Below are 12,281 nucleotides of genomic sequence, written 5' to 3' on the forward strand. Positions count from 1 at the left end.
TCCCCAGCTACATATAGTGTACACTACTATAATGTAATGTATAATGTACTATAGTGTACACTACTATAATGTAATGTATAATGTACTATAGTGTACAACTACATATAGTGTAAACGTAGCTTTAGGCTATTTGCTTTCATACCAATGAGTCCTGTAATACAGGACTGCTGACTCAGGTAATGATTTAGATTGCACAGGTAAAACAGACTTTTGAAAATAAATTGGAGAGAATCTTACCTGTACATTCTCTTGTAGAGGATCAGCAATAATATTACTGTCCGGTATCTTGATTTCTAAAAAACTATTCAACTCATCTTCAGGAAGATTCATGAGTTTGTCTAAATCTTCATTATCCAAGATTTTGTACATTATAACAAAAAACAATCATCCACAATAATTCAATAAACAATAACTCCACGAACGCGTTTGACAACTGAGAGAAACACAATAACATAACCTCAAAGTCTCCTCACATGTGACTCCTCTAACGGCCCAATGTTGTTCTAAAACAACAGACATGATATTTTGAATATAAATGATATTTTTGTTCAAGTTTCTATTCCTATGACTGATATTTCATCATGAAATAATAAACAATTATATGGATATTTTTTATTCTTATTTTCAGTTCTTTAGAATTTTATAAAAAATTATAAAAACCGAAGAAAATTGTCACATTGAAGTGTTGGTACAATTGGATATGACAGCTGCTTTTTCAGAAATTAGACTGCATTTGAGTGCTCTCTAGTGGTATAATACTAAACTAGACTAATGTAGCTTTCAAACAAGGCCAGTAGATGGCATATTCATTCAATCACTGATCCAATAGACATCATAGAAAGTCATGTTGTTCAGGAACAACAGTGGGATAGAAAGGGTTAAGATATCAATAGAATAATTACAATTTAACAAAAATACTTGAATATCACAGCAATATAACAATTATAGATCAAACAAAAAATTCAAAATAGAAAATGCTAATGCCTTGTTAAATTATATACAATATAAGGTACGGTTGTTTATTCTTTAAGATTTTTTTTCAAAAAGATCTGATGAAACAGTACATGTGATATTGTTTCAAAAGAAATGCCTGATTTGACTGTTTCTACATTGAGCTGGTGAAAAAATTAAAATAAAGTGTAATGGGACATCAATTTAATTCCATTTGACTACATTAAAACCTGTACCTAACTATAGGAAAGCTAATGAGGGAGAGGCAGAAGATCAAGCTGCATTACGTTGAGATGATGGTGGGGCAAAATATCAACATGATTCTATTTTTCAAATGTCACGATAATTTTATTCATTTATTTATTTATTTATTCATATGCAAATACAATTCAGGTAAAAACAACAGGCATTTGCCCAAAACTGCTTCAAACCTTAATTTGGAATACACAGTCTAAAGGTTATGCTACTTACGTAACTTAAATGGTAATTCGTACACAATTTTGAGTCCAAAAAATGTATCTACTACAATTTTGAATTTATTAGATTGATCAATTTCCAAATACGAATCCAAACAAAACTCTTCCTTCACAATTGCAAAAAAAAATATTGAAAATTTCACTCAAATCCACAAACTCATGTAAACATCAAATGTGGATGATGACCATGTGAGCAGGTAATGCTTGTGAGTAGGTAATGGAAAGTGCAAGATTGTTTTCATGAGGCTGGCCACTAACGGTAAGACATGCATGATACACATTGGCATAAATTGTTGTGTTATCACAGCGAAAGTCCAGCAAAATTTGTTGAGGTTAGGTTTTTCTATATCCAAATTTATGTGGTTTTTTTCTTTGCTGCACTATTTAAGTTTGAATTATTAATTTATTAGAAAAAACAGGTTAGGTGACCTGTTGCCACCCGTAGGGGTCCCTAAGAGGACGAACCGAACACCACTTCATCTGGAGGCAAACCGGAATCAGCCACAAAGGCTCGTTTGAGGTCCGGAAGACACCTGGACCATTTCTGATGAGTTTTGACCTGTTGCCATGCACTACAAGGACAGTGATGACTGCCACTACTCTCCCACCACTCATAGCTACTTCCCTCGCTCCAGGTAGTGCGAAAGCATGGCCTATCACCTCTCAGAAAGGAGAGAATTTCAGTCTTGTGAGATGACAACCGTGGTGTATCTGGAGGACACCGAACACCGCTGGGAGCCCAGCCGTCCCCAAGAAGCCGCTCACACTGCTGATCCAACCACCGGCCGGCACACACCACACTGTGAGCAGCATCCCCTACTCTGCCCCTCCCAAGACGACAGCCCAGGGTGACCCTAGCAATTTGAATAGAGCCAAGGTGTGGGCCAATACCCAGAACCTCAAAAAATGTTGTTTGAAGCCTTTAGCTGTGATGACACAACAATGAATGGCGACATGAGTGTACACACATGTTCAACACACTTGTCCTGTTATTAGTGACCACCCTAAGAAATACAGTAAAATGAATTTGAATGAGTACACATGAAGTCACACATTTTCAGCTAGTAGTTGTTTCTCCTTCATGTGTTCTTATATGTCTCTTCAAATTACCAGATAGAGCACATTTATAGTCACAATACTTGCAGCTGAAAGGTGTTTCTCCTGTATGTGTTCTGATATGTCTCTTCAAATTACCAGATCGAGCACATTTATAGTCACAATACTTGCAGCTGAAAGGTGTTTCTCCTGTATGTGTTCTGATATGTGATTTCAAAACACTTGGTTGAGCACATTTATAGTCACAATACTTGCAGCTGTAAGGTGTTTCTCCTGTATGTGTTCTGATATGTAATTTTAAAGCACTTGCAGTAAAACATTTATAGTCACAATACTCGCAGCTGAAAGGTGTTTCTCCTGTATGTGTTCTGATATGTGATTTCAAAGCACTTGATTGAGCACATTTATAGTCACAATACTCGCAGCTGAAAGGTGTTTCTCCAGTATGTGTTTTGATATGTGATTTCAAATTCCATGCAGTAGCACATTTATAGTCACAATACTTGCAGCTGAAAGGCTTTTCCCCAGTGTGTTTTCTCATGTGTCTCTTTAAATAACTGTTCCATCTTGTTTCATAGCTGCAGTCAGCACAGCTGTAGAGCTTGAACTTTTTGCCATCCACAGATGGCTCAGTGCACTCTTCCATGGGGGAGATTGAATGTTCATTCAGTTCACCCACTTCTGTTGTATTGGCAGTTTCAGATGTGCTGCAGTTTGAAGGCCACATCTCCGGTTCACTCTCCACTGAACATCCTTCTGCATCTTGCTCAACTGCAAACACCAATGATGCAACTTGTAAATGATTAAAGCAGAATGCAATAATGATAATATCTAGTGTAAAACACTCACACAGCTTTCCTTGAATTATCACAGTCATTATTCACCAATCGATACAATGGTTTATACAAACCAAGAGTTATGCTGTCGATTGTAGAAATAGTACATAAAACGGATTATAGTTAAATATTGGGTTAGATTGTGAACAATCACATAAATAACAATAACAAATAAATTATGCCATGAGCAATTTTTTTATTGATACGTGAGAATACTGATCTATGATTGCTAATCCAGACCTTGGTTTTCTCTCAATTGACATAGGTATAGATTGAATTGTCAGAAAATGATTGGTTATGTATATAACTGCCTATCTTTTTTGCTTGAGAAAATGGAAAAACATTTAAATGAATAGGAAGATTCACCTGTGTTTCGACAAAAACTGTAAAAAATGTGCATCAAAAATAAAACTACAAACTGACATGAAATTGTCAGTACTAGTTTGATGAGTGGGGTACCCACTATTCATCGACTGCTCAGAAGAGCAACATGACTACAATTGGCAAACACAGCACATTATTGCATATCAGTTGTGCTGGAAATAGGATGATAATCTGTAGTTAACACAAGTAATTGAGTGAAGGGCAATTTATTGAAAGAATGAATGAATAAGACGTAGATGTTGTCAATACCACTATGTATATAGTGGTATATAATATACTACAATATCTCCTCACATACAATCAACTTATTGAAGGAATGTGTATAAATGCAACTTATACCTATAACTGTTGCTATGGCAACCACATCTGATAGCCATTACCCTACATAATTATTCCTTCATTTCCTATTTTCTTCCATTTAGAATCAAGTTATGTATTAGTATCATTGAGGAATAAAAATGAATGAAATAATAACTTGAATCTCACCATATTCTTCCTCTTTGATGAGTATTAGATTATATCCAGGGATTAGATAATGTTGTTGGCTGAGATCATCATCAGTTGGAGAGCATGCAGTGCTGCACTCTGGTGCTGGTTCTTGGCTGCTATCATTCTCCTGATTAACTCTAACCATCTGCAATATTGATATCACAAACAATGGGAAGATAATCGATTATTGTTACACCTCATGTGAAAGTCACAAATATTGGTACTGTAAGGCTCAACTCACACTTACGTGACTTAGGTCGAGAAGAGACTCAACTCTAGTCAATAGCATGTGTTTCCAAATGATGACGTCGCGGAGACTAGAATCGACTAGTCTGAGTGTCACTATTTGGAAACACATGCTCTCGACTAGAGTTGAGTCTCTTCTCGCGTGTGAGTTGATAATAATCTATAATATTGAGCCATGGTCGTGAAGGAAAAGTAACTACTGAATTTGACTGCTGTCTTGTAATGTTTTTCAAAGATTATGAAATTGCAAGCTAAGGCCAGCCATTCACGTTAAGGTTTGCCGAAGAGCTATAACTGTACATATATTCGTCTGCACTCTGCAGTACACCTGGACAGGCAAGAGGTACTACTGTGCACTGGGTGAGTGAGGGGTAGTTGAAGTTGGAATAGCAGCCATCAAGTTCTGCTCTCTAGATAAGATAAACTGATTGCTAGTTTGGTGGGTGTGAACAGAATATAGACAAGAACGCTAGTCAAAATACTTACAACTTATTGTATAACAATAAAGTATGGATTTTCCTCTGACATACACTTGTGACGTTATTGTGTGTTTAAAGCACTTGACAAACTTAAAACTTCACGTTTTGGAATCTTGAAGAACTGAACATGAGCCTATAACCATTCTAAGTAAATTAGGAATCTTTATGCAAAATTTCAAGTTAATCAGATCAGTAGTTGAGATGTGATGATGCATGCTTTTCCTATCTCTACTTGTATGAGCCGATTCTTTCTTTTATTATAGACCTAATAAAGATTACTCTGGTTATTTGATAGAAATTCCAACAATTTTGAATATTCATACTGTTCCTCTGCCGATTCTGGGAGAAAATTTTTCATTCAGCAATAAGTTTTATTCATGTGATGAAAAAACAAAAACTTAACTGCATTACTTATTTATTCTAGTCAAGATAGAATACATGCCTGATTGGAAGTTGAACCATTGTGTGAGGATGACTCATCTTTGACGTTGCTAGTTGCAAATTCACATTCTCCAAATTCATCCTCCTGCTTCTCGATCTTGATCTGTGAACATAAGAGAAGGCTTGTGTCACTTGAAAACTAGACGAATATCAAACTCAGCAAGTATTAGTGCTCAGTATTAAAATATGGGTTTTAGTAGTTGATGTTTGTTTATTACTGTTTGTTATAATAGCAACGAATTTATTCAAGAATGTATCCCTTGAAGAATGGACCTTTTTCTATAGTTCCCATTGATGTCTTACTCTACAGTTTTATAAGATCCATGAAAGGCGATCAATGAAAATATTGCATAATTCTAAAAAATATTGAGACTGAAATAATATTTACATAAAGGAGCTCTCAAGCAACAGACCCCCATTTTACACATTGCATGAGAGAGTACAGAGTACTGGACTGTAGATGAGTGTAACAATTTTGGACATGATTATTTTTATCTTGTTTTTCTGTTATTTCGGTTCTAAATTCGATTGTATTATCAGCTTGTTTTTCTCAGTGAGACAAAGATGCACTTATGGGATCGAGCTGTACCCTTCGAATAATCTACTTTCTTGTTCTCTCCAGTTCTTTTTTGCTATTTTCTTTCTCCCCTTTTCTGTCCTTGTTGGTAGCTTTGAGTTTGCATTGCTCTTTCTCTCTAGTTTCTTTGTCTAATTTTGATAATTCCGTTTTGCTTACGTCACTGTCTTGTTTGCTACCCCGTCTTCATCGCTCGATGATCCATTCTGTCTCTGAATTTCGTGAGTGGAGGTTGTAAATTTAACTTTTTCCTTTGATTCCATTTTTATTTAGCTTATGCTAAATTTTTCTATTTATTACAATATGTAGTTGATCAGAGGCAGATTTCATTCATCACAAGTTGTGATATTATTATTATTTTCTTTATTTTTTTTTATTTCCTTTTTAAATATGTAAATTTTCTTGTTTGTTATAAAAAAAAAGAAAAGTAATCATGTCCGAAAATTTAATTGAGTATTCATTCTAGCTGGCCTAAGTTATGGCAATTTATTTATATTTGCTGAAAACCTCATTCATCACATATGTATCCATAGTAATTTCTACAATTTCCGCTGTACAGGTAAAGCATTATTTTTTATATACTTTACTTATTGTTTTATAAGTCAAGTCTGATCAGATTATAATTAATCCCAGCTTTCCTTAAATTTGTTTTTCAGCTCTAATTCTCGTAATTCTAAATGTTGGAAATATTTCTATGCAAGTTTATATAATAGTAAAATTAAATTAATAAATAAATAAATATCAAATTATCTTTGTCACGCTGGTCAAATAAATAAATAAATAATTAAATAAAATTGTAAAGCCTTATTCAAGTTATAATTTTTCTTTTTAAAAAATCTCTTTTGGAAGCTTCACTTCGAGTATCTTGAATTATTTATCTTTAAACTATTATTGAAGAATTTATTAAAGATCTTGTGTATTGTTGATATTGTTAAGAAGAGCAAATTCTGTATTATTGATCTCTCCTTTAGTATTACAGTATTTATATATATTCTTTTCGTTTCTCTATTATTTAGCGGTCGTAGACTCGTAGACTCGTAGTATCACAGGATGTCTTAGTTATGGCCATGGAAGCTGAATCCTTGCTGACCAACTCATCACAAGGAAACCAATATTTCCAGAAAAGATCTAAATTCGCCGAAAAAGGATACTTCAAGAACTTCTTGTGCAGTGAAAAATTAATAAGTGAAAAATTTGAATAAAGTGTACGGAGGCCTCCTCACTTCAATGCACCAGGTATTTACGAAACAACCAATATTAATTTATGTCATCTGACAAAGTCTCCCCACATCAACCAATAAGCAAATGGACTGCAATGCAATGACATCACATCAATAATCGATGTTCAATAATTGTGTTTAATTCAATATAGATGTACTTACAAACATTTCAAGGATTTTAAAAATCTCACAATTTACCCCACTTTGGAAATATTTACATGCATTAGTTTCTCTAAAAAATATCATTATTTTCGACATAAATGAAAATAATTGTACAAAACAATTTTAGTTTCCTTGACTAGGATGTCAAATGTTTCACATACAACACCAACACATGCTAGGTTTGAGAATATATCTATTAACAAATATGTAAGCACAAAATGCCTCCACCAAATATGTAAGGGGAATAACTATAATAACAAAAAAGAACAGAATAACTAGAACTTTAATTAATGAATCTTCAAGTATATATTTGATAATGGAGACGAATATATATATACTTTTGAACAAAACAAGATTAATTTTATTATGAAAACATGATTGATATGAATTAATGGGGAAAATACTCGCTTGCTGCTAATGATGATTCAATCTTTGTGGTTATGAAAACATGATTTGTGGTTATCTGAAATAATGAATATTCAAATTTGAATGTATTTTTAAAACTATTTTTTACCTGAACTTTGATTTGTGGTCTCGATGTTGATAGATCTTCCAGTTTGTTAACAATTACTTTTGCAATTTTACCACCTGAAATATAAGTAAAATTATAAAGTGAAGGAAAATTATAAGACATAGAATAAAAAAAAATATTGAATTTTCCAAGTTAAAAGTTTGATATTATGATGAATATTTTCACGAAAAATCTAATTTTGAAAACCAATTATGAGTGTCATATTACCAAAAATAGTATCAAATGTTAATGTTCTCAATCAAAAGCAGTCTTAAAAAGTAGTTGCTGAAATATTGGTTTTGGTTATAGATATTATTTTTCATACTAAGCTTTTAGTAAATGAAATCATTTAAGGTACTAAACGTGCTTTTAACTGAAGAACACAACTTTTCAACAGGAGAAATCACCTTCTTGTGATCAAAAAACCTTTAATGAAGACATTCCATTCCAGTCTGATCCCAAACACTGCTTGGCTTTGATTAGAACCACCTTATTCAGAACTCTTATCTGGCAATCAACTTCAACCAGCAATATAATTGACCGAGCGAAGTGAGGTCTAAGATTCAAGTCGACGGATTGGCATTTCTCTTAATGTTTAAATGTTTATATGCTGCGCATTTACGGCGAAACGCGGTAATAGATTTTCATGAAATTTGACAGGTATGTTCCTTTTTTAATTGCGTGTCGATGTATATACAAGGTTTTTGGAAATTTTGCATTTCAAGGATATGGTAATATAAAAGGAAAAAGCAGCCTCCTTCATACGACAATATTAGAGTAAAAATCAGACTATAGAATTATTCATCATAAATCAACTGACAAGTGATTACACAGATGTGTGGAGAAGCCAGTCTATTGCTGTATTTCCATGCGGTCTATAGTTTTAATTAGGTACTTGTGGATGAGAATACTGCGTGAGGTCACTGTTCACAGAACTACTAGTATAAATAACACTTTATTCAATCAGAAGCTAAATGTTGTTTCATTAATAAACATTATTCAATGGATCAACATAATTTTTTGATAAAGCCTGCACATTCAGTATTGCATGCTCATAGGTTCAGTGTAGTTTATGAGCTCTGTTTGCTCATAGTTTATGAGCTATGTTTGCTTATGAGACACTGTTTACTGTGTCTGTTATTGGTAATGCACATGTTTTTTTTAGTAAAAGAATTTAGATTTCATATCAGATGCAAGATTGAACTTAAATCAACTGTTCAGATGCTTAGGAATCAAGGAAAGAAAAATGTGTATACTTACAAACATGGTACTCCATACTCTGGAAAGCAGTTTGACTCTGAAAACAATATAAAGAGAGTTCATTTTTCAATTTATTGTTTATCTATAGTCAGCTTTATTAATTGAATTTCTCTATATCTATCAATATATAACAATGAACATTTTCAGCTGCTTAGAAGCACTCAAATAGGCAGAAACAACTCTATGGAGCTTCATCCTATACTATTAAACGAGCAACTTCTGTTTATATGTTCAGATGTTTAGATGTTTATATGTTTGTATTTCACCGGATCTCGAAAACGGCTCTAACGATTCTCACGAAATTCAGAACAAAGTAGGTTTATAATATAAAGATTCGATTGCACTAGGTCTCATCCCTGGGAAAACTCGCTGAATGACATTAAAAGGATAATTATTATCCATCCTTGGAAAAACAGCAGATAATCATTTCGTTGTCTGTTGGTGATGGAAGTGAGTGAGCGAGTTCATGTGTGTAGGACTGTGTCAAAATTATGACTCAGCTGTTGAACTTTTGTAATCATTCAATCAGGTACTTAGTGCCGGTTGCAAAGAAGCCGGGTTATTTTCAATCCTGATTAATTCCAGTACATCCATCTTTTTGAAATGATCTTCTCCGATTTGGTTCACGAGAAGTTAATCAGGATTAAAATTTAACCGGCTTTTGTGCAACTGGGCCTTTGTGAGGGAAATTTTTGCATTCCTCTGGGGATTAATCTCAATTTACTGTGATTAGATAGAACATTTCTGTATGAATGTTATTATAATTTCTTCTTTCGTGATAAATGTTTTATGCTTTTGTACTCCAGAGCGAAGCTCGGTCCCCGATATTTAGTTTTTAACAATATAACAGTATTAGTTCGAAATATTGATCAGTTGAATTTATTGTAAGTAGCACACATTTAACATTTTCCAATTGCAGGTAGTCAGAAATGTATGCTGGCGAAATTGATAGAAAATCAGTAACAATAACTAGAGAATTCCACAAAATAGATCATTTACGGGTTTGAAGAAAAAAATGTGCCTCATTTATGGTTGAGCAACTTTATAAAGGTTGACTCATATCCAACACTTTTTGATGCAGACTAATGCTTATCTTTCAAACTCAGTATTATATTCCCAAATCATTATTGTTTTGTCATTGTATGTATAGCACAATAAATGGTTTCTTCTCTTTCAATCCTAGATCATACAGTAACTTTAATAGCTGAATTGAATTTGAATACTTTTTCCATTCCATACAATTATTATTAGCATAGCTTCAAATTTTGGTAAAAAAGGACATTCATTCGTGTTTTAATGACAGAGATTTATGATATAAATTATGCAAAGTAAATATTCATAACTTATCTTGGAACTTTTGAAAATGAGAAATTAACAAAAATGATAAAACTTACTGAATACTAATAACATTTTGAGTATTCCATTGTGGCCAGTCAAGCCTATGTCTAAAGCACACTGCACACAGGAAAAATTAATAGCAGCTGGTAACTACTAGCAGGAATGTGGAATTGGAAATTTCATGAGTTCAAATATGTTCATGACATTTCCAATCCCACTTTCACATAGTAGGTAGCTAGTGGATGCCCTAATGTATCTGTATGTAATGTAATGTAATCTGTATGTATCTGTAATGTAACTGGAGCCTTTCCGTTTCCCTATAGGATTGACAAGTAGGAAGATGATCGGATTCAGGGAAGAAAAACAATTATTTGATAGAATCTTTATACATAGCTCTCACCAGTCAGATGACTGAAGTTAGCTCCAATGTTGGTCTACCAATCTATGCTACCTTAACTCATAATATCGAAGTAATGTAGCCTATACACAAAATTGATTGAGAAACTTTCAACAGTCTTAGGGTGTGTTCACATAGAATGCATATATGTGCAAGTGCAAGCTTGTTTTATGCATGAACAAGTGCGCAGATGAGAAATGAAATCTGGAAAGTGCAATAGGATCACTCACAATTGAAGCTTGCACATGCTAGATATGTTCAGAATGAGAAGAAACATGCAATTCATAACATGTTTCAATGGATTTCAAAGATACCCTGGTGTCGCATCCTAATGTTGGCCCAATGAAGGCCAATGACGACCAACGCCTTTGTGTGGAAGGGTGCCAGCTCTGGCCTAGATGTGGACTAGGGAATACCATGATGAAGACTAGGCAATGTGCCTACCAACTAGCAACTAGACATATTGCCTAGTCTCCATCATGTTGGCCCAGACACTGGCAATGTGACCAGTGCCCAATCAAGGCCAGCAGTAGCCAGCATTGACAAACCACATATCCGCACTGCCGCAGGATGTCATTGGCCTTCACTGGGACAACATGTGGATGCAGCATTAGCTATCCTACGCTGAAATATGCTCTATCTACCAATGTTCAATCCAAGCTACGAATGTGAATGGGACAGATCCATAGCTTGTATTTAACATTAGTATATGGGACGTATTTCAGCATAGCATAGCCAAGTGTGAAGAGACCCTAATGCCCAGTCCACATGTTGGTCTAGCCGCTGGCTCAGCCTGGTAATCCAACATAGGCCAGTGCTGGCAAACCAACCATCCACACACTGGTGGTGGTCGTCATTGGGCCAACATGTGGATGTGGCATAAGTGGGTGATCACATTGAATTCCTATGTGTGCAAGTGCTTGTCAGATCATGCATGAGACCTCTGCATCTTTCAAGTGCCTCTGAAACACGTTGTGACTTGCATATTGCTGCTCATATGGCTGCACTTCAGTATATGAGCCGAGAAATCCAGCATCAAGACCCACATTGACCGACAGGGGAGGTAAAGATGAGTTCATCCATGTATCACATTTTTGTTAATTTCTGAGGATTGCTAGCTGAACAAACTTAGTAGAAAGTTGAAATATTCTCATCAATTTCTTTTTATATTTTTTAATAGTCCAATCCTATGTAAAATTTGCCGAGGAATACGATAAAACTTCAAGTTTTAGAGTTATTTACAAAAAAAAAATGTAATCTTTCTGCTTTTAAAGATGTTAACTTGTTTACTTAGAGATTGATAGGTACTTTTAATCTTGATTAATATTGAATTATTGGATTTTATGGAATGAGTTTTGAATTTTCTGAACTTGGAATTTTTGAAATATTTGGAAACATATCAGAGTTTACAAACTTCATTCTTTTAAATTTTAATCTCAATAGCTTTTGCTATCTCAA

The 12,281-nt window shown here is 34.2% G+C and overlaps 1 protein-coding gene and 1 long non-coding RNA gene across 7 annotated transcripts in view; one reads left to right on the forward strand and one right to left on the reverse strand.

Moving 5' to 3' along the window:
• The window catches only part of LOC111050254 (oocyte zinc finger protein XlCOF6.1-like), a 153,281-nt gene that overhangs the window by 138,968 nt on the left and 2,032 nt on the right, over window positions 1-12,281 (reverse strand). The window contains exons 2-7 of one of the 6 annotated variants that reach the window (XM_039428239.1): window positions 9,089-9,125; window positions 7,832-7,905; window positions 5,360-5,461; window positions 4,190-4,337; window positions 2,859-3,254; window positions 1,601-2,606 (exon numbers count right to left, since the gene is read on the reverse strand). In XM_039428239.1, coding sequence (XP_039284173.1) covers window positions 2,485-2,606; window positions 2,859-3,254; window positions 4,190-4,337; window positions 5,360-5,461; window positions 7,832-7,905; window positions 9,089-9,125 — 879 coding nt within the window. In that variant the 3' untranslated portion in view covers window positions 1,601-2,484. Of the gene's footprint in view, window positions 1-1,600; window positions 2,607-2,690; window positions 3,255-4,189; window positions 5,270-5,359; window positions 5,462-7,831; window positions 7,906-9,088; window positions 9,126-12,281 lie in introns of those variants that run through there. The other 5 variants (XM_039428217.1, XM_039428228.1, XM_039428202.1 and 2 more) reach the window with 5 other exon arrangements.
• LOC120351344 lies at window positions 5,805-7,075 on the forward strand. The gene is made up of 2 exons (XR_005571332.1): window positions 5,805-6,494; window positions 6,952-7,075. It is a non-coding gene; the product is annotated as an uncharacterized LOC120351344 (long non-coding RNA).

The sequence above is a fragment of the Nilaparvata lugens genome, chromosome 1, assembly GCF_014356525.2.
Source record: "Nilaparvata lugens isolate BPH chromosome 1, ASM1435652v1, whole genome shotgun sequence".
Taxonomy (NCBI): Eukaryota; Metazoa; Arthropoda; class Insecta; order Hemiptera; family Delphacidae; genus Nilaparvata; species Nilaparvata lugens.